The sequence below is a fragment of the Leishmania mexicana genome, chromosome 17, assembly GCF_000234665.1.
Source record: "Leishmania mexicana MHOM/GT/2001/U1103 complete genome, chromosome 17".
NCBI lineage: Eukaryota > Euglenozoa > Kinetoplastea > Trypanosomatida > Trypanosomatidae > Leishmania > Leishmania mexicana.
In genome coordinates this window covers 478,968-500,569 of record NC_018321.1, presented here as the reverse complement: position 1 = coordinate 500,569, position 21,602 = coordinate 478,968, and the positions used below count along the sequence as shown (strand labels likewise).

At 61.7% G+C, this 21,602-nt stretch overlaps 6 protein-coding genes across 6 annotated transcripts; all 6 read right to left on the bottom strand.

Annotated features, from left to right (window-relative positions):
- Positions 1-1,290: 1,290 nt before the first annotated feature.
- LMXM_17_1050 (esterase-like protein) lies at positions 1,291-2,463 on the bottom strand (the record flags this gene model as incomplete). Its single annotated transcript, XM_003873921.1, has 1 exon — positions 1,291-2,463. The coding sequence occupies one exon, from the start codon at positions 2,461-2,463 to the stop codon at positions 1,291-1,293; it is 1,173 nt and encodes a 390-aa protein (XP_003873970.1).
- A 911-nt stretch (positions 2,464-3,374) lies between these two features.
- LMXM_17_1040 (hydrolase-like protein) lies at positions 3,375-4,673 on the bottom strand (the record flags this gene model as incomplete). Its single annotated transcript, XM_003873920.1, has 1 exon — positions 3,375-4,673. One exon carries the CDS (start codon positions 4,671-4,673, stop codon positions 3,375-3,377), a length of 1,299 nt encoding a protein of 432 aa, XP_003873969.1.
- A 3,326-nt stretch (positions 4,674-7,999) lies between these two features.
- LMXM_17_1030 (conserved hypothetical protein) lies at positions 8,000-10,459 on the bottom strand (the record flags this gene model as incomplete). Its single annotated transcript, XM_003873919.1, has 1 exon — positions 8,000-10,459. The coding sequence occupies one exon, from the start codon at positions 10,457-10,459 to the stop codon at positions 8,000-8,002; it is 2,460 nt and encodes an 819-aa protein (XP_003873968.1).
- Positions 10,460-13,234: 2,775 nt separating this feature from the next.
- LMXM_17_1020 (conserved hypothetical protein) lies at positions 13,235-15,148 on the bottom strand (the record flags this gene model as incomplete). Its single annotated transcript, XM_003873918.1, has 1 exon — positions 13,235-15,148. One exon carries the CDS (start codon positions 15,146-15,148, stop codon positions 13,235-13,237), a length of 1,914 nt encoding a protein of 637 aa, XP_003873967.1.
- A 2,054-nt stretch (positions 15,149-17,202) lies between these two features.
- Positions 17,203-18,174, bottom strand: LMXM_17_1010 (hydrolase, alpha/beta fold family-like protein; the record flags this gene model as incomplete). The annotated part of the gene is made up of 1 exon (XM_003873917.1): positions 17,203-18,174. The coding sequence occupies one exon, from the start codon at positions 18,172-18,174 to the stop codon at positions 17,203-17,205; it is 972 nt and encodes a 323-aa protein (XP_003873966.1).
- A 1,058-nt stretch (positions 18,175-19,232) lies between these two features.
- LMXM_17_1000 (conserved hypothetical protein) lies at positions 19,233-21,386 on the bottom strand (the record flags this gene model as incomplete). Its single annotated transcript, XM_003873916.1, has 1 exon — positions 19,233-21,386. The coding sequence occupies one exon, from the start codon at positions 21,384-21,386 to the stop codon at positions 19,233-19,235; it is 2,154 nt and encodes a 717-aa protein (XP_003873965.1).
- Between the last annotated feature and the right edge of the window lie 216 nt (positions 21,387-21,602).

Below are 21,602 nucleotides of genomic sequence, written 5' to 3'. Positions count from 1 at the left end.
CTACTCCAGCAGCATTGCCTCAGTGGGGAGGAGGAGGGGGAAGAGGAAGAGCTGCCGGGCCGCGCGAAGCCGGACAGCAACACCCAGCTCGTGCTCATATACGAGCAAGCACACCCCTCCCTCAAAAAAAGGGGGCTTCCTTAAAGGGCTTCACATGCGTCCCTTGCCTCTTCCCCCCCCCCCACATTTCCCCCGTGCTTGTAGGATGGTGTTCCAGTCCGTGGCGGACCACACCAGCGCGCACGCCACCTTCACAGAATAGCCGCGCTTTGCTCATCTGTTTTTGTGTCGAGGGGGGAGGGGGGGTTGAGAAGATTGTCAGAGTTCCTGCGAGTGTCGGCGGTGGGGGAAGGTGGGGTGGACCCCATTCAAGCGCAGCGGCATCGAGAGCGGGAGACGCGAGCACTGAGAGGGGGCATGCAACACCCCACACACAAGCCGTTCACCCGCCCACCATGCCCGCTCGTTCAGCTGAAATAAGAGGGAGGGGGTGCAGCCAAAACGGAATCAGCGTTGCGGCCGCCGCGGCTCTCTTGTTCGAATTAGGCGAAGCCAACGTGTGTTCCGTACCCCACCCAGGAACCAGTCGGCGAAGAGACGCATTCCGCAACGACAGCTCACCTGGCCTCCGTTGCGTCACGGATATCATCCTCGTCGTCATGGAAAGGACCGGCCTAGACGACGAGTCGGAGCTATGCGTCCTATCGGCTCATCTTGTCCTTGCTCGTCCCTTCTTTGGGTACGTGCGGCGCGATCGGCGCCAGACGGAGACCCCCGGTGAACCGCATGGCCTGATCCGAGCTGGCCGCGTCCAGGGTGCTGCTCGAGGGGACGGAAGTGGTGATGTCTGTCGGGCAGGCAACGGGGGGAGGGGGGGCTAGGTGCATGCTGCATGAGCTCGAGAAGGACGCTGGCCAGCTTTGGGTCAGAGTCCTCGAAGACCCTGCATGTTCTGCCTATGTTCCATGATGTTCCCCTGAGTCGCACCAAGCCGTGGTGTCCCCGTAATATGATGTGGTGATGCTCCGCACGGGGAGTCTGAAGAGCTCAGTGGTGCAACTCGGTGATGCTTTAGGGAAGAAAGGGTGGAGAAAGATGCGCACGCACGTCTGCATGCCTGTGCGCGTGGCGGCGGTGTTCACCACAACAGATGATGCGCCCCCCCCCCCTTACCCTCTCCACCTCCCACCTCCCAGCATCTACATGCCCCAAGGCTGCCTGACGACGCCTGACATGTCTGCATGTATACGTGTGTGTGTGTGTGTCTGGCTGTGCTCCACCAGGGACAGCTCACGATGGAAGCTCGTTCATCATGGCTGCCGCATCCGTGCGCGCGTTCAGTATAATCTCGTCCGCGATGGCTCGATGCATCTCCTTGGAGAAGTAGTGGCCCATCTTCGGAAAGACGACCAGTCGAGCACCGTTGATGCAGCTAGCGAGATGCTGCGCGTTGGAGAGCACCACTAGCGGGTCTTTCCCACCGTGCAGCACCACCACAGGGATGCATCGCGACGGCGCCGTGCCCGATGTCGGCAGTGGTGAGCTGCCACGCTCGCCGCCGCTTGCCATGGCGCTGGTCCCTCGGTTGATGTGAGCCTTGAGGGCAGCGCTGCGGTCCTTGGAGCGCACAATAGCGGCCAGATGTCGACGCCCACCTCCCTGGTACGGCGCTCGCGCAAAGTCGAACCACATGCCCAGACGGAACTCACGCTCGTGGAAGGCCATGTCTCCTGCGACTGCCTTGAAGAAGCGCACGCGGTAGTCCAGCACCGAGTGCACATCACGGGTGTTCTCTGGCTGGTCAAGGATGTTCATCAGCAGCGACGCCCTGGGCCAGGCGGAACCGGGAGAGGTGGAGTGAAGGCACAAGCTCGTCACCATTTCTGGGTGCCGCAACGTCAGCAGCTGCGCAATCATGCCACCCATCGAACAGCCGACGATGTGCGCTTGGCTGATCTTCAGCGCCTTCAGAAGACCGGCGGCGTCCTCGGCCATGTCCTCCAGCGTGTACGCTAAGGAGCCTTCGCCGATGGATACCCAGGCAGGCAGCGCCATTCGAAGAATGAACGGCGACGAATACTCATCAAGGTGCGTGGAGAGGCCAACGTCGCGGTTGTCGTAGCGAATCACGTAGAAGCCAGCTGCAGCCAGGTAGTCGCAAAAGCGGGTGTCCCACATGAGCGACGTCACGTTCATGCCCATGATGAGCAGAATGCATGGGTTTGACGGGTCACCAAAGGTGCTGTAGCAGAGCGTGATGTCCTTGCCGGTGCTGGCGCAGCGCCCAACATGCACGAAGGCGTCGTCGGGTGGGTGCGGGAAGATGTGGCGAAGCTCCTCAAGGATGGCTGGTGGAAGGCCCATGTCCTCTGGCCTAGTCGGCCTCTTCGTCGCTGTTTGCGGATGCAGCGACGTCGATCCGTCGCTCACCGCCACGTCTCCGCCGTCGTTATGCTGCGGCATGTGCTGTACGCTTGTGAAGGAGAGGTGAGGAAGGGGGAGTGCGCAGATGGACCAAACGGAGAGCTCCACTCGTTCCCCTGCCGAGATCTTCGTTTTTCTCTCTGTCTCTGTGTGTGTGTGTGTATATGTGTGTGTGGAGGCGTTGGCGGTCGTGATGGTGTTGGGGGGGGGGGGCGGATGCTCTTGGTTCGGCGAGGTGTGCTCGCCTCCTCCCACAGTTGGGCGAGCCAGAGCAGGGCACAGGGACGGGGCAGAGAGGAGAGCACAGCGGTAGATAAAAGAGCGGCTGCATGCGCAAGCGAGTCTCCCGTGAGGAATGAGAGAGACACGCCCTCGCCCACACGCCTGTGCGCCGGTGGCAGCCGGGAGAGAAAGCTGGCGGGGGTGAGGGCCTCCCCTTGCATGCGTGCCGTTTGCGCGCAGCTCCCACCCCTCCCTCCTCTTCCGATGAGGAAGAGGGCGGGGGTCGGGGGGCAGGAGAGGAGCACATGCAGCACAGCGAGGCGGATCAGCTTACAGCCGCATTCGGTCGACTCTCTTCCCTCCCACACGCACGCACGCACACACACACAGAGACATACCTCCGTCACCGGCTTCGCGTCCGACCCTACATCACTCGAAACGGGGCGTGCGCGAGCGTCGACGACGGCGCCCAAGTCAACAGAAAGAGAGAGGCGAGAGCGAGTCCGCGCATCCTTCTGTGCGCAGGAGTATGTGGGCGGGTGTGCGCTTCGAGTAGAGGTGCTCCACTTACGAGAGGGGGAAGAGAGGAGGCATACATGTGGGTAAAGGAAATACGGAGTGCAGCGCTGTGCTGCTGACAGAATGTACGGAGGCGGTTTATAAACACGTGCGCGCGAATGGTGCACCCATCTCTCCCACCACCCTTGTCCCCCTTCCCCCACCCCCCTTTACAGCCGGGAGGTGGCCTTCCCTGGTTGCTTCTTGGCGGACAAGCCGGCATCAGCGGCAGCGGCAGCAGTTTCTTGAGCCCTTCGCCCTAACGACTGCGCCGCAGCTTCGCCAGCGCGCACGTTATCACGAATGATTCGGATGTATGTGTCTCTCAAGGCGGGAATCAAGGTGTGGCCCATGCCCTCCACCACGTACAGGCGACTACCCGCTATCACGGAAGCTAGGTGACGCGCGTTGGAGGCAGGCACGAGTGGATCGCAGTCGCCCTGGATGATGATGGTGGGCACGTAAAAAGGTGTCGTGGCCGCTGAGGTCGCATGCCGGCTGCTGTCCCTGTCGTCGCCCCCCGCCTTGCTTTGCGACATCGGTGCAACACTGATGATGCGCTGCCGCAGCGCGTCGTCGCGGCATGGCGCGTTCAGCAGCGCCAGAAACTGCCGCGGGCCGCCGTTCACGTAGAGGCTACGCCTGAAGATGCGCGTCATCTGCCGTTGCGCTGCGACATGATCAAACGGATACTTGCGCTGGTTACCAGACATCTTTTCCAGCAGTTTGGTGAAGCTGGCCGCGTAAGCAGCCACCCGCTCCGCATCCCTCTCTGCGCACAACCGCTGCCGCTCCTCTGCGCTCGTGGCCCGTGCGATGTGGTTTGCGTACTTGGCCGACGTCGACTTGGGCATGAGCGAGATGAGGCTCATAATGTCACGTATCCCCGGCCACTGCGCGTGTGGAGAGCTCGAGTGGGTGGACATGAGTGTCAGCGAGAGAACGCGTTCCGGGTGTGCCAGAGCCATGCACTGCGCAATCATGCCGCCTGCCGATGAGCCGACAAGGTGAACGAAGCGGATGCGCAGCACGTCCAGCAAGCCAAAGGCATCGGCTGCCATATCATTAAGGGTGTAGACCTCCCGGATCGATCGCGTTCCTGGGCGCAGCGCCGCGTAGGCGTAGCGCAGGTAGCTGGCCGGTCCCACCGGCAACGCACCATCGCCACCCTCGCACCCATCAAGGTGGGTGCTGCAGCCGACGTCGCGGTTGTCAAAGCGGATGACGTGGTACGGGCCGGAGTGCGCAAGCGACGTGCACAGACGATCATCCCAGAAGAGCCCTGGGGAGGCGAGACCCATGACGAGTAGCACGCATGGGTCCTTCGCCGTACCGAAGGTGTTGTAGCAGAGGCGAATCGTGCGTCCCGTGCTGCGGCAGCGGCCCACGTCAGCGAACTGGTCGTGTGGGCGCAGCACAGCGGCCCTCTGAGGCGAGGACAACGGTGACGGTGCAGAAGGGCCAGGCATGAAGCAATGTGAGTGGACCCTGAGTGAAAATAGATGCTATGCGTGGAGGAGGTGGAGGAGGAGTTGAGCGTGGCGAAAGTCAGCAAGAGTGCGAAGAAGGCGTTGCCGGCATGCGCGAGGCACAGCGAGACACACACGCACACGAGAGTATGGCGTACAGGGAGGCATGAAAGCATTCTTCAGCAGCAGTGCGACGACAGCGACGACGACGAGGCGGAGCAGAGGAAGGGAGAGCGGAGGGGGAATGCGGGGCTCATGGCGAACCCACTGCGCTCCCTCAACGAAAGGCCACGGCACACATTAGCAGGTCGGCGCCCTTTGCCTTATGCATTGCGAGCACACGCACGCACACAGACAGACACGCAAACCCCCCAAAGCTCCTGCGTCGTCTCCGTTGCACTCGTCAAGGGTGTGGTATGTGCGGGGAGAGAGGGGGGAGGAGGAGGAGGAGAGGGAAGGGGGGTGCCCGTGTCAGCGTGTGGGTTGTGAATTTGCTTCATGTTGTTGGTCTGCATAAACACCTGTACATTCGACATGGCCGGGGGGATTCACAGTGGGGGTGGGAGGGGGGAAATGATATGGGAGCGCGCTGGTGCACGCCGCGGCATCACTGCAGAGAGAGAAGTACGTGAGAAAGACAACAGGAAAACAACGAGGAAGAACAACAGCCCAGTGATGCCACGAGGGACGCAACAGTGGGAGGGGAGGGGGAGGGGCGGAGAGGAGCAGACAACGGCATACGGATGAAGGCACACGCACACGCACACACGTGCATACCAAGAGAGGGAGAACAGCACGTCGAAGTCGGCCGCGCCACGAAATCCGTCCACACATCAGCATCACCCATGACACATCACTGCGGTCAACGACGGAGAGGTGACACAGACACGCATGCGTGGGTGTGGGCGATGTGCCAACACGCTCGCACACCGCACCAAGCACGCACGGATAGAGGGAGAGACACGAGCACAAGAAGAAGGCGCCGCAAAGAACTACGAGAGAGGGACTCTACACAGCGTAGGAGCGGAGTCCAGAGGGAAGGGAAGAGATCGCTCCCACGAACGTGCATATATACCACGGCACCTCACGAGATAAACTAGGGGAAAGCAAGAAAACGGTGCGGAGGAGAAAGACCTGCTCTGTAAGCACCCCACGCTCAGCAGACACAGCGAGCAAGCGCGGAAGAGCACGCCGAGGGAGAGGAGGAGGAGGGGGGGCACAGAGACACACAAGCACGCAAGCGAATGTGTCCTTCAACGCGCCCATTTCTCTGTCGCAAGGCAGGAGATCATGCCTCACACTGGTCCCGCCCGCATCGCAGGGCCCCCATCCTCCTGGTGCGAAGCAGCGCTCGGCAGGCCAGTACAGCAATGCGCGAACTCAGTGGCCTGAGCACGGCCTCCAATCTCTACTCATCCACCCCTCGTCTCGCAGGTCGCCCCTCACAGCGCCTCCCTCATCATGCCGGCCGCCACCTGGTGTGCCCCTCGCGGTCGCCCAAGCACCCCATACCCCTTACAGAGACTTACACCCACAGGCAGCGAGGGTCAGGCGGGATGGGTTCGAGCCACGCTGACACTCTGCCCATCATGTGGATGACACAAGCGTGCCTACTGCCGCAGCTGGCTCGGACGCCACGCCGCCGAGGACGCGACGGTCGACACCAGTAGCGATGAGGCGCTATGACCTCTCCACGTCGTAGGCACTCGACCCCTGTCATCACCAGAAGTGGCTCTGGCATCGGCAGGGGTAGGGAGGACTGCCTGGCTTCCGCCCACAGAGAGAGTGATGTACGGGACACCGGAGATGTCACGCACGGGGCGGGGGGAGGGAGCGGGTGGAGAAGGCCACAGCACAGTCACCGCGCGGACACTAGAGCAGGGCAAGTGGGGAGGCGAAAAAGAAAAGCATACATGCAAGTCACCACCAGGAGGGGAGGACGACCAACAACGGCGCATCGCCTGGAAACTGAGAGGGGAAAGGGCCTGCACGAGTCGGCAGCGGCGCAGCCCTACAACCAAGAAACTGATGCGTGTGCGTGTGTGTGTGTGTGTGAGAGAGAGACAAGGACAAAGAGGGCAGACTTTTTTTCTGACACATGGACTTCGAACGCGTGTCGACACACTTGGGAGAGGGAGAGAGGCGATGTGGGCACGATGGGGGAGGTGGGGGAGGTGGGGGAGGTGGGGGAGGTGGGGGGAGGGCAACAGGTGCAGACGGAGAAGCGAAAACAAATTACTGGAAAAGAGACAGCGAGAAGGCGAAAGGGTATACACACAGACACACACACACGCACACATACGCACACATACGCCATCACCGCACTCCCTCTCCTCAAAACACCCCACTGCATCGCTTCACCCGATGATCGCGCAGCGAGGGGAAAGAAATGGGAGGCGGGAGGGAGGGAGGGGAGAATACGTGGCACAAGCAGGATGGAGCACACACACAAAAAAAAATTAAAAAGGTATAGCTACGCAACGCACACGCAACAGGAGGACATCCACGCAACGATCGAAGCCACTTCCCTTGATCATCATCTGCTCCGCTGTCTGTTAACCGCTGCCGTTAACGGCTGCCGTGCCCCCTGGTCAACGAAGAGCACAAGGAAGAGTGGTGCCTCTGTGCGTGTGTGTGGGTGCGTGTGCCTCTGTCCCACAACGACAACGGTAGCATTCAAAACGAAAAAGGAGAGGACGAGTGGTCGCGAATGAGAAACAACGCCAGCAACACGGAGGCATACATCACCATCGTCCAAAAGCATAGACACATGGGGGGCGGGGCGGGGTCGCCCACGCGGAGACGCACGCGCGCGCAGACAATAAACGAATACATGGCCAAAGAAACCAACAAGACAGAAGGGATGGACATGATGGACGTCGGCACGCCGACAGACCACCGGGCAAGCAACACGCACACGCGCACGTCTGATGAAGGGAAAAGTAGGAGGAGGAGGGGGGAGGAGAAGCACGTGAGAAATATGAAGGGCTCAGCACAGGATAGCGAAACAATACGGCAGAGTGCTGTGCTGCACGGCACGCCCTGTGCATCGGTGGGACGCGTGGGGAGAGGCGCGGGAGAGACGGCAGCTACACGAAAAAAAAAGCCCCAGCCCATGCCAGCACATCACACAAGCGCACTCGCCCATCACCAGAGCCGCGGACGCGGGGGGAGGGGGGAGGGAGGGAGAGCTGAGGCAAAGAGGGGGCAGTGTCGCCTTGGTCGAGCGGGTTTGACGAGGTGCGCGTCTGTCTCTGGAGAGAGAGGGAGAGGCGCAGCTTTCACCTCGCGTGCGACCCTCTCCGGTACACACCCCACTTGCTCGCCTAGATGTACGTCTTGGGCACGCAATCCGCCGGTGACTGAAGCATGTCCTCTGCATCCGCCACCATCAGCTCCAGCTTCTCCAGCTGCCGCTGCATCATGGTCCGCTGGCGGACATCCTTGGTCTCCTTGAGTTCGTCGCGGATCCTTGGTATTGTGCTAGTGCCGTAGGCGACAAAGGCCCGAGCGCTGCCCACCTTCGGGCGGCGCGTTTCGATCTTGGAGAAGCGCTGCAGCGTCGCAAGGTAGTTGAACATCTCATCATCATGCATAGCGCACGAGAATAGCGCCGTCGAGTGCACGGAGCGGTGCATGACGGAGTAGAAGAGTGCCCGTGGCTCGGCCGGGTTCTTGTCAATGATGCGGTTGTAGTGAATAACGCCGTCGCCGACGCCGCTCGCGAAGATGGATGAAACAATGACGTCCTCCTTGCCGGACGATTGCGAGGTCTTGACCTGCTTCAGCACGCACGTGCACAAGACGATACCCTGCTCCTCGGCCAAAGGACTGCAGTGCTCCTGCGCGCGGTGCAGGCTCGCGTCCAGCACATCGTTGAACTCACCGGCATCCTCGACGCAGACGTACACCATGCCGTTAGCCACGTTGCCAAACAATGGGCTCTCTGCCACGGTCAAGTTCATGAAGCGTTGCGGCGGATCGGACAGCAGGTCCATCACCTGATCATCCTGCAGAAGGCACACTGACATGGTAAACTCGAACTGCGTAGAGGCCAGCTTGCCAAAGCTACCCTTCACCACGGACTTCAACGCCAGCCACGTAAACCACTCCGTCGGTCGTGCAGCGGAGAAGCCAGCATCGGCCATGATCATGCCGACGTTGCACCCGTACAGAAAGTTATCTCGCATCTCTTCTAGCGAGTCGCTGCAGAGCTGGACGTCGGTGCTGCGGTTGACGTACATGATATCGCGCATGTCGTACTTCTGCACTTCCTCGGCGCCAGGCTTGCTGGCGCGGATGGTGCGGCCGTCCACCTCGATCGCGGGGCTCCGGCCGCCGGAGGTGTCCAGCAAGAGGGAGGCCTTCAGCGTGTTCGTCAGCGACGTGTTGCGTTCGCCGGAGCTGTTCTTGCCAGAGGTGCCCGGGTCGCCGTCCTTCTTGTACTGCACGCCGTCCTGCTCTGCGGCCCTGTTCTTGAAGTACATGCCAACGCGCTTCTCGCTGTTTTTACGCGTCAAGTTCTGCATACTGTTCTTGCGCCCCAGCACCTGCGGTTGGCCCTCCGCCACCGTCGTGTTCTCCGACGTCCCCTTCGACGGTGGCGCGTCCGAGGCAGCGACGCCACTGCCGTCGCCAGCCGCCCTCATGCGCGCCTGCTGCTGCATCATCATGTGATGCTGCCTCTGCTGCGTCATGACACCAGCACCGCCGCGTTGCCCAATCGCTGCCGTGAGCGCGTTTAGTGCCATCATGCCGCCACCGCCGCCCATCATTGGGCCGCCTCCCGGCAGAGGCTGTGAGAGACGGTGCTGCAACAGCGGGGCCGCAGCGCCCTGGTCAACACCGCCGCCGTTGTTGCCGTCGTTGCCGTAGTTGTAGAACTGACCAGAAATAGAGTACTTGCGCTGAAGCGACCTGGCGCTGTCCTGGCGAGCAAGGCCTGACGCCGGCGACTCCAGGGGAGCGCCCGCAGCAACCGCTGCTCCGATGTCGCCGCGGGGTGCGGCAGCCGTGGAGGGGCTACCAGCCCTGCTGCAACCAGAGTCGGCGAGCTTGAATATGCCGTTTATGCTATTCAGCGACACCCCCGGGCCGACGCCGGTGGCACCGTTGTGAGCATTACCCTGCGTAAAACTCGGCTGTCGGAAGCTGCCGTAGCTGTAGGAGCACAGGGCACTGTTCTGCCGACTGAGCTGCTGAAGAGGCCGATCGCCACAGCTCGGGGCTGCGCTGCCGCCGAAGAAGCTTCCACCGCCCTGGTGCATGCTGCCGTAGCTGTCGTTGCGCATGAGCGGGCCTCCTCTGTGGGCCTGCAAGCCGGTTGAGTAGTCAAAGTTCACGCCGCTGTTGGCGCGGCGCAGGCTGCCAGCGCTGGTACCGACCGAAGAGAAGCTCCCGTGGCGCTGGGGGTGGCTGCCGCCGCAGCCGTGCGTGCTGAAGCTGCCAAAGCGGGGAATCACGCCTATCGACCCCATCGAGTTGAAGGAGCCCATACGCCGCATCATCGGATTCAGCTGGCCAAAGCTTCGGTCGTTGTACATCATGAAGCTCGGATTGCGGTTCAGCTGACCTGGGCTGCCGCCACCAGCTACCGCGGACGGGTGGCCTGGTGGAACACCTCGGCCAGAACCGCGTAGGCGCGCCTGCGCATGCGGCGGCGGTGGTGGTTGCTGGGCATTCTGTTGCAGCTGTGGGTGCTGGCATTGCTGCTGCTGCATCATAGGGCCGCCGTAGCCGCCGCCCTGATGCATGCCAGAGCCCATCACGTAATAGCCACCGTACATAGCTAGCGTGTGAAGCCGTGCGCAGGCCTTGCGACAACTGCCTGTTCGTTTTACACGAGCGTAGCTGCACACCAGCCCTGCTCTGCTGGCCGGTGAGTGCCGCACGTGCCCAGAAATCGTGCACAGGGCACGGACAGACGTGCGTCCGCAATACGAGCGACAAGAGCGCCAACGCGCACCAACGACAGATACTATTCGTCAAGGATTAAAGAGAGGACAACACGCACCGTGCAAAGAAAAAGGCAGTGGGCGCGTGTGTGCGGGATGAAAGAATGCGAGAGGACACGGAGAATGACGCAGCCGCAGATGCGCGGGAGACGCCCATACGCCAGCGCACGCGCTCGCAGAGAAGGGGGGATTCGGTTCTACGGGGGAATCCGTGAGCTGCGCTTCGTCCGTCACGTTCCTGCCTCGTTGGGGTGCGCGCTCCTGTTACGCGCCACTTGGCGTAAGGTGTGTGGGGGGGGGGCTATTTTTTCTCTGCGGGTGCTGCTGCTGATGATGTCCCGCCCTCTGCCGCGTGTATGGAATTGTGAGCACGTGAGTTGCTGACCGCGTGGGAGCGGTGGAGATCAGAGTGGAGGCGGAAGAAGAAGGGAGGGGAGGGAAGGGGAGAAAGTGAATGCTACGATCGGTGAATCAAGGGCAGACGGAGAAGGTTGCGAAGAGGCAGGCACAGGCGCACAGAGAGATAGAGGGGGGAGAACGATACCAGCACGCATGTGTACAGTCCACGAGAAACGGGCCACCCATCCTCTGCCTGCTGCGCTCGCCATCCCCCTCCTCCTCATCTTCCTCATCCTCCTCATCTTCCGCCTCTCTCGCTCTCCCCGATTGATCTGATCGAATATACAGAGCACGACCTCGCCGGCGTACACCACACGTCCAGCAGCTTACGCGCGATAAGCACGGTAGTGTACGTTTGTTGTTTCATCGGCGATCTGCCTCTTGCCTCTGCTCAGCCTCCATGTCTTGGTGCTTGTAAGTGTGCCTATGGAGGTGTCGGTGGGCGGGGGCGGGGGGGGGTCTTGAAGCCACCATCGCCACTCCCCCCCCCACCACCACTCTCTCTTCCGTTCGGCGTATACATGCGTAGAAGCGCGCACACACGCGTGCGGGGTGCGTCCCCGTTCCCACTTCACCCATCCACCACCTTCGTGAGACCTGCAGCGCGTCGGCGCTCCTCGGTAGGTATGATGCACACAAGGATGATCGCTAGCGTCTGGAGGCATCACGCAGCCACAACCAGGTCCAACCCGCCAGCGCAGTTGGACGCACCCTTGATGCCACACCCGAACGCGCTGTCCGTACTGTCGTACACGCCAGCCATGCACGCCCAGCCGTTCAGCGTCGCCACAAAGTACACTACGGGCGAAGAGGCCGTGGGCGATTCGGGAAGGCGACGCCGCACATGATCTACGCTGCCATCCCTGTCGCCGACACTGTGATGATGGGGATGATGGGTGAGGAAGCGGCAACGTTCATGAGGCTCTCTGCACTCCTTTTTCATTTTGGCTCGGGAAGCCCTCGTGCAAGCGCGTCCACGGGTTCGCCCTGCCGCTGCCGCACGGTGTGCTACCGACATGCCGATTAGCAGGTGGCGCGCCTCGGAAGCTGGCCTGGACTTTGGCCTGGAATACGTCGATGGGCGTGGCCACGACTGTCAAGAGGACCGTCGCCTCCCAGACGGGGCACGACCGCCACGAAGACGAGAGAGCGGGCAAAGAGGCGGTTGGGCGGGAGGGTGACAAGGTGCAGTAAGAAACCGTGCGGGTCGCGGCTGCGTGATCGCGCTCGTGGTAGGCGTGGAGGCGACCATTCCATGAAGACCAGGAGAGCATCGAAGCGCAGCAATGACGAGGAGTCGCACGCGCGTCCGACAGGGTTCAAATTTCCTTGCTTTTCTCTATTTTCGAGAAGGGGTGGCGGCGCTCGCTCCCTTACAACGTGTCATTTCTGCGACGAGCACCTCCGTAATCCGCAGGGGGGAGCAAGGCGGGGGCGGGGCGGAGTCGCCACAGCGACGTCCTCTTTGGTGCCGTTCCGCCAGACGCGCGCGTGAGCTTGCGGGCGTGCGGACATGGCGAGGAGAGCGTGCCGGAAGGAGAAGAGCACGAGCGACAAGCGGAGCTCTGCACTCAGCCGTGCGCTGCCACAAGCAGAAGCGCCTTCACCCCTTGCCCGCACGCAAGCGTGTGATGGAGGGGATGGATGACGGTGTGCTCACGCCTCTCCTCCGACGCGCCTGTCCCAGTCCAGCGGCGCGTAACAGCGAAAGTATGGAGAGGGGAGAGTCGACGTCAGAGACGTGGCGCCCACGCAAGATTCGTAGCAAGGGCACGCGGTGAAAGCCAGAGAGTGAGAGGCAGAGAAGAGGACACGCCAAAAGGAAAAACACGAGGGAGATAAAGGGAGAGATGGTGAGGCGCCGTGCAAACATAGATTCACACACAACCAACACGCGCCCCAGGATATCTGCACGCGCGCAGGTTTGGCTGTGCATGTCGCCTGCTGCTCTTCTTCTCTCGCGCGCCACTTGACGCCTCCCCCCTCCTCCTCCCCCTCCCCCTAAAAATAAAAAGCAGAGAGAGAGAGGAGAAGGGACGTACACAGATATAGGCATAAGAAGAGCACCCCGAACAGGCGAACGGACGCAGCGCCGGAGGCCGTTGGCGGAAAACTGCAGCCTGGAGCGCGTCCCTCCTCTTCTCGATTGTGTCCCCTCCCTAAACCGTCCCCCCGTACCCCTCTACCCAACGGCCTGGCAGGTGCGCCTCACCCCATGGCGCCGCCTTTTTCGCACAACCCAACGCCGCCCACCCACCTGTTTTCTTCGTCCTTCGCCTTCACGAACTCGTCCGACAACTCCGTGTGCTGCCAGTAAGCCGACACAGAGCGTTCTGTGCCCATCCCGTAATATTTCGCCCACACGCTGATCTCGCGTGTCTCAGCAGCCACTTCGTCCGTCACGATAAGCCGCGTCTCCGGCGCCTCCTTCGGCGGCAGCGGCTTCAGAGTCGTTTGCCCGTTAGCGCTCACGTAGCCGCGGCGCACAAGCTCCTCAACCCACGGGTGCGCGCGCCGCAGCATGTACAGCGTCCGCTGCTCTGACAGCACACGCCGCGCAGCCTCCTTCGGCGTCATGACACCAAAGTATTTCGGCGTGTTCGGCCGCCCGTAGTGATGAAACACGTCCGACTGCCCAGGTCCGTAGAGATCCCAGCCAGCAGTCCACATCCGCGCAGAGTACAGCACCTCCTCGCCGTCGAACATGTATGGCAGGAAAGGGTCGAACGGCGTGTCCAGCATGAACTGCGCGTCGCCAAACATAAAGCCCGCGGCAGCAAAACCCTGCAGGACCGGGTGCGGCGATAACTTCATCCACCGCGCCCCGAGCTTCGGCATCCCGTTGTGGAGCACCTGCGCTGTGCACATCAACATAACGATCGTCCTGTCGAATTCCTCACGGTCGTTCCCCTCGCGGTAACCGTTCGGGTAGTGCGACAGCACGCCGCGCGTCGGCAGCTGAAAAACGCGTGTGATCAGCTTCATGTCCCAGTCCACAGAGAACCGCGTGTGGCTGTCGACCACCATGTAGTAGTCCTGGTCGAAGAAGAACAGGCTCGTGATGTACCGCCCAAACGTCGGCCCGCGCGCAAACCTGGGCTCTGTCACGCGCGTCGTCACGCGGCACCCGGCCAGTGCGCGCGACGGCTGCTGCTGGGGGCCCCCGCCCCCGTGCCGGAACACAGACCCGCCATCCATGTCTTGCTTCGCGTCGTCCTCCGCTAACAGCAACCTGTCACGCGCCGTCTCCAGCTCCCCGGCAATGCATATCACCCGCTCCCCTGCGTGCGCCGGGTGCAAAAACACGCCAGCAGGTCGCGCGCCATATTCCGCAGTACTGCCGGTGGGCACGCTCAACGCGGCATCCACGTCCAGCAACAGCCGCGGCGCGACCACGCTGGCCCACGTCAGTGAACGCACCTCCACCCCAATCGTGCGCGGCGCCTCCGCACCGTACAGCACCCGCCGCGTCTCGCCGCTCGCCAGGTCGTCTACCCCAATGCTCGAGAGGCAGCTCGCGTCTGACGGGCTGCGCTCCTCGCTCACGCCAACGTACAGGCGGTGCGGCGCAACAGCCATGTCGAAGAGGTTGCGCAGCGTCAGCGCGCACTCGTGGTCGCGGAACGCGGCTAGGGATGTAAAGATAGACGCGTGATGAAGCGTGTCGCGGTCCGCCGGCGTGGCCCAGGCAGGGATGCGGTACTTGTCGCTAGGCTGGTAGATGGATTCCCACTTGCGGAACGCACTCGAGCTGTCATCACTGGCTCGGCGGTGGAGAACGTGATTGGTGGGAGTCACGTGCACAACGTCGCCAGACTTGGAGAAGGAGATAATCATGTTGAAGCGAGGATCGCGCCACGCCGTCCCCGGGGTGCGGCCGTCTACGATCTGTGCGAAGCGCGTCGAGTTCTCACTCGGGGTGATCCACGGCTTTTCGCGCGAATCAGGGAGCTCGCCACGCACCTTTGCCGACGAGGTCGAGAAGAAATACATGAAAGGCAGCCCACACAGACATAGAATGGCGAAGACTAGAAAAGCCTGTCGCCGACGCGCGCTGAGACGACGCCGTGGCATGCGCAGAGGCCGCTTGAGCAAGCTTGGCACCTGGCCGTAGTCTGGCATTTTTCTCTTCCGTTCGAGGTTGCGTTGAAACACTTTGTGTGTGTGTGTGTGTGTGTGTGTGCGTCGGAGGGACTGTTGATGCTCGCGTTGATGGCTTCAATAATGGACAGACACGCGCACGGACGTCCGCTCTGTATGCACAGAGGTATATACAGGTGGGTGTATACGTGTTGTTGAGAGCCAAAGCGCAACGGTCGACCATACACCCCGCGCGTGCAGCAAAGCGCCACAAAAAGAATGAGGCCGGTGTTGCGGATGGGGAAGAGAAGTCCACAAGGTGGGTTACGCACAGGCAGGCATGCACGTCAATGCAAGTATCCGCGCGAGTCGGCGTTCGCTTGCAGTTTGCCGGCGCTTGTATGTGCCACCCTCAAGGTATGAGCAAGACCTTTCCTCCGGCCGGAGAATGGGCAGAGAGAGGGAGGGGAGAGGAGAGGGGAAGATAGTCTGAGGAAAGGGAGGGAGTGGCGTGGGGATAAAACGTGTCATGCGACGCGCCATACCAGGTGCGCCCGGGACGCGGAGCATTCATCGGGTAAAGGGAAGGCCCCGCCACGGACGGCGAGCGTGCGCAAGCCAGCGCAACGAGAGAGAGGAGGAGGAGGGGCTAATGGAAGCCGGTGCAGAGTGGTGCGATATATATATATATATAATTTTGTGTCTTCGTTCTCGGAGCTGACCGTGTGGAGGGGTTCCACCGGCCCAGCGCCAAGGCACACACACACACACACACATATATATATATATATATATATATAGACAGCAAGCTGATAAATACGGGGAAATCAAAGCAAATAGACGAAAGAAAGGGAAGACAGCAGCGACCGGCAGGGCACCGGGCGGCGGAAAGCGAAAGAACGGCTGGGCACGCTCCAACGCACGTACAGCTGCATGAAGCGCGATGCTCTTCCCACCCTCCTCTGTCCCCGTGCCCCTGTCGCTGCTTTCCTTCGCTCTTCGGTGCAGAGCAGGTCCAAAATGCATCGCACAGGGATACATGCGAGGCAGCAGTCCCGCATGTGCATAGGCGAACCTAACAGCGAGACAGGGAGGGAGGGGGGATGGGGAAGGTAACGAGAAGCGCGTGCACGTGGGGAGAAGTCCGTGTGTTTAACCAAGGCAAGAACCAACAACAGTAAAGGGAGGGAGATAATACAGTCGAGGCGAGCACCCCCTCCACACCCACACACACTGGACACAATACCGAAGAAACGTGGGCTGTAGGGGCAAACAGTGAGAAGGGGGAGGGGGAGGGGGAGGGAGGCAGACGGAGGGGGGAGAGGGCGGAGGGCGGTAAAGCATGAGGGAGAAGAGGAGGAGGAGCCGAGAGCGACCCACGAAACACTTTTAAAAAACGGCACAACAAAAGGAAGAAGGACGCAAGCGAAGAGACAACTGAGAACACGGGCCACGCGAAGACGAAATCGCCTCCACGTGACGTGTAAGGTTGGGGGAGGGGGATCAAATATATAATAGTAAGGGAGGGAGTGCGCATAGGCCAAGGAGAGCAGCGATGGCGGGCGCGAGGTGACCGTGCGGGTAAGCTGATGTGAGAGAGAGAGAGCAGCTCCTCATCATACGTGTGTGTTCTGCGCGTTTTGTTGTTTTTGTTTTTTTCCTCTGCGTGCCGGCAGTGGCCTGCGCCGAGGCGTTGAAAGAAAATATCCGCAGCGCCCACCGGAGCGAGCACGCCGCGCTACTAAGAAGCGAGTCGAGCGGTGACATGAGCAGCCGCCCTCGCCACCCGTCACCAGGCAGTTAGGGGGGGGGGCACCTTGGCCCGTCACCCTCGGGCTCAACGCGAACCGAAAGAGGGAATGCCATCCGCGCCAATCATCCGCCCGCACGTCGCCTTGCGGCGTCGTCCCTCTCCACAAACGTGAAGCTCCTATCGATGGCCACGACGACACAGAATAACTAATCCTAATAAAGGAGGTGAAACAAAGTGGAACCCTCCCCCCTCCCCTGCCCTCCCCTCCGTTGCCTCCGCGCCCCGACCGTGCCTTCGGTCGGGGCAGTGACATCCGTCGCACTCGTAGCAGCGGCCGGCCCCACTACCGCGGCACTTGCTCCACGATGCGCAGCTTCTGCAAGCAGACCTCCAACGCGATTTCCTTGTAGAGCGGCGCCGGGATAGAATGCCCCATGTGAGGAAATAGAACAAGCTTTGCATTCCACATCACAGAAGCCAGCCGCAAGCCGTTTTGGTACGGTATCATCAAATCTTTCCTGCCGTGTACGATAAGCACTGGAAAGCCTCTCAGATGGCGAAGCGCACACTCTCGATTCTTCGCGCGCTGCACCGCCCATACGTGTCGCAGCAACCCGCTCTTGTAGGGAGGGCTTCGGGTGAAGTTAGTCACGGCAACCTCGCGCACATGCTTCTCGTCCAGCGGGTAGTCACCCCTGAAGAGGCAGTCACTGCGAACAACATAATCCACGACGTCCTTCATGGACATGCTGGCAGGCTTGTCCAGCAACGCCAGCGTCACGCGACACGCCTGCGGCTTCACATACGGGCCGCTGCTGTGCGAGTAGAGAACCGAGAGGCTAAGCACCCGCGCAGGGCATTCTATGGCCATGCACTGCGCAATCATGCCACCCATGGAGGTGCCCAAGATGTGCGCCTGATGGATCCCGAGTGCCGTCAGCAAACCCCAGGCATCGTACGCCATGTCGTAGAGCGTGTAGGGCGGCGCGCCTCCGCAAAGGGGGGACCACGACTGGAATACCATGCAGAGGAGGCACGGGGTCGGGTAGCCGTCGAAGTGGGTCGACAGGCCCGAGTCACGGTTGTCGAATATAACCAGGTAAAAGCCATCGTTGAGGAGCTCTTCCAGAAAACCCCACGGCCAGTGAACCAAGGTGCCGCCGAGGCCTATGACGAGCAGCAAGCACGGGTTGGAGGGGTCACCGAGAGTTCTGTAGCAGATGGTCACTTCCTTTCGCGTGCTGGGGCACCGCCCAACCCGCACGAACTTGTCCCCCGGCATCGGCTTGCCTCTGCCGCGAAGCTCGCGGGGCATAGTCCCCGCCACATCGGTTTCACACACTTCCTCGGTCATCGTGGTCATGTTCCCGAGGCGCGTGGGTGGGAATGGGCAAAGAGCATACAAGAGGAAGTCGAACCCGCAGCGAGAGGGGCGGGAACGTCAGTACAGACCGCCGGCAGCAGCAGCACGATAGGTTCGATGACGGATGGCGTGATGAGAGGCGCCACTACGAAATATAAGTGCTACACCGCAGTGTCTTCGCTTCCTCCCAGCCGAGAACGCGACGACGACGCCGTAATGAGCAGCACCAAAGGCGATGCGCTGTGTACCTCACGAGGGTGCGCAATGCGTGCGAGCAATGTGTGCGTGCGTGTGTGCGTGTGTGTGTGCGTGCGTGTGTGCGTGTGTGCGTGCGTGTGTGCGTGCGTGCGTGCGTCGGGGAGAGACAGACAGGTGGTGCGGATGAGGTGCGCTGGCTACAGTGCGTGTGTCCTCCTCGTGTCACAGCAGAGGGAAGACAAAACGAGTGTGAACACACATGTGTATTGTGTGGGGCGGTGGGGGTTGGGGAGGAAAAGCCACATGACGTCGACAAGAGCAAGGGAGGGAGTGCATCACGTTGGTGGCGAGGACGGGGTGCGGAGAGGAAGGGAGGGGAGGCAGCGGAGGGCGGTCGGTGAGAGAATCAGCATGCTCCGCCACGCCGCAGCAGCGGGATTGCCGATCGGGAAACCCGCGAGAGTCAGAAAGTGCGCACACGCACAGATGTTGAGGCAAGTCCAAAGAGGGCAACCAAACAAACAAAGGCACGTCGCCGGCGTCGGCGACGGAGCGGCACAGCGCGACGGTGTGCGCCGGAAAGGAGTCGGCAGGGCAAAAACGAGGGGGCGTACGAGGTGCATCGCCCTCCCTCCCTCCCTCCCTCCCCCACACACACACATGCCTGGGCCGCGTGTGCCAACGCACACATCCGCCGCTGCGGCCGACTCACTTCGTACCTCCTTCGCCGTCCGCGACGTTACTAATGAGCCCCAAATCGATGTTCATCATGCGCCGAGGCGTGGGACAGTCTGCTAATGGGTGAACGCGGTTTACCCGGCTGGCCGCGAGTGGGTGGCGATCTCGGCTGCACCAGCGTGGCCGCCCCTGCCAGCACCCAGCGCTGCCGCCGGGCTCTCCCCAACCCCCTTCTCACACCACAACGACGGAGACGCACCGCGTACAAACTGCAGAAAGCAAAAGGTGTCCTCCATGAGCGCGGCATCGCGGCCGAGTTCGCCGACCATCGCCACCGGTGTCTGCGGGTCCACCTGCACAGAGAGAATGGGGTTGCCGGCAAGCTGGAAGGGCAACGTGAGGCGCACGCTACGCACATCGCCGCTCGTGTACGGGTCACACAGCAGCGGCGTAACAAAGCAGTCCACGTCCATGAACTGCTCCTCGGTAGAGCGCACCACGTCATCGCGAACGCGCAGGGCGCGATGATAGTCGCGGATGGACAACCTCTGGCCAGCCTGAATGGAGTCGGCCAGCGACGCTGGCAAATCCTCCGGAGCACCGGAGAGTCCCACAAGCAGGTTAGGCCGGTTCGTCGCCGGAGCGTCGCCGCCGCTAAACGTGATCGGCTCCACGCTAGGCACCACAGGGAGATGCAGCACCTTCCCTGGGGAAGAGACGGTCGCGTTGTCCTTGCCATTATCGTTGTTGCCGCTCTTCGCGTCCTCGTCAGCCTGAGCGGACGCCGTCGCCGGCGCGATGAGTCGCTCGAACGCCTTAGCAAGCTCGTAGCGTGAGATGACCGTCATCGCCTCCATCACCTCCTCCACGGAGAAGTCGAACGCCAGCGGCACAATCTCCAGTTTTTGGCTGTAGTGCAGCGCGCTGTGCATGGACACAGCGTCCGTGATACGCTGGTGGAACTCGGCCGACGACGTATACTTGCTCGTGCAGTGCTGGTCAATCCACTCCGCCGGGTAGCCGACAGCGAGCTCGACCTTCGGCGCCTCGTATGTATGCGCCCCGGTGAAGAGCCGCCGAAGAAAGCCTGGTTGCGATGGCTGGTTGAAGTCGTCTGCCATCGCTGCCTCGGCGTTGTAGTCGCACCAGCCAACGTCGATATCGGCGATGTGGCCGCGGCGGCTGCGCACCGTGTAGTTATACGGGCTGTGGTCGAGTATATCTGGGTGGGAGTACTTGGGCACATCATCAGGGTGTTTCACCTTCGGCGCCGCCTTGCCACTCCACCAGCTGCTGATGAGCTGCACTAGACGCGCCGGTAGGTCGGAAGCCTGCTGATGACTGGGGTCACCGCCACGAGGCACCGCGGTAGTGCTCAAGGCGGACAACGGCGGCGCATCCCCGGCGACGCTTGCCGTGCCGTATTCACCCGTGAGCTCGCCGGCAGTGGTCGCGGACGCCGATGCGCCGCTGTGCGTCGGCGCAGAGGGTGGCGAAGAGGCGCTCGTGCTCCCCGCAGTAGAGGAGGCTTTGGGCTGCGCCCCCTTCGCCGTCGTTGCCTCAAAGTGCGCCTCGGGGTCGATCGAGGCGGTGTAGACCTGCCACAGGTACATCAAGTCATCTAGGCGGCGCGCCGACAGCCCAACGGTCATCGACGGCACCGCCAGTTCAAACCGCTCCGTGAAGGTGCCGAATGTCTGTGAGGTCGGCTTGAAGCCAACCATATCGTGATGCGCCGCACACAACACGGACGGGGGCCCGTTCAGTGAGCAGCTGATGGCATAGTCGCACGCGTGCTCAGCAACGGCGATAGAGGCCGGCTTCCCAGGGCCGAAGACGATGCCCTCGCTTAGCGCAAAGGGGGTGCAGCACCTCAGCTTGCCGACGAACTGTGCACCATGGAGACGTAGCCACGAGATCAGCGGGAACTCCTTGCATGCGGCGTCGTGGAACATCTGTGAGTAAAGCCGAGAGTTGGTGTAGAACTCCTGCACATCCAGCGCGTCTGAGACGGCGACGGCAATGCCACTCAGCAGCCCATCTGGAATGAAACTCTGCTTCACGTCCTTCTCGGACGCCACCTCGACAAAGCACGGCGGCGACAACTGCTCCGCCTTGCCGATACGACCGCTGTGCGCGGTGTCACGGTCAGACATGGCCTCGGCGCGGTTGCGGCATTCCATAACTGCCCGCCGCTGCTCCTCCACATGGTGGTGCAGCTGACGCACCATGTGGCGCGCGCTGCTGCGCGAGAACTGCAGAGCCGCGGAGGAGGTGGTCGAGCTCATGGTGCGGGGAGCGGAGCGCCGTCAAGTGAATGCGAGGGGAGTGACGCGGAACGGATGGAGGACGGGAGGGATCCAACTGCATGAAGGGGAGTTGCTCGAGCGTTCGACGACGCCCTTGCGTCGCGCACACACAAGCCGAGATGGCGGAGAGGTAAGGGGAGGGGAGGAAGCGTGCACAGGCACGGACAACATACCAAACGGACGCGCAGATGCGCC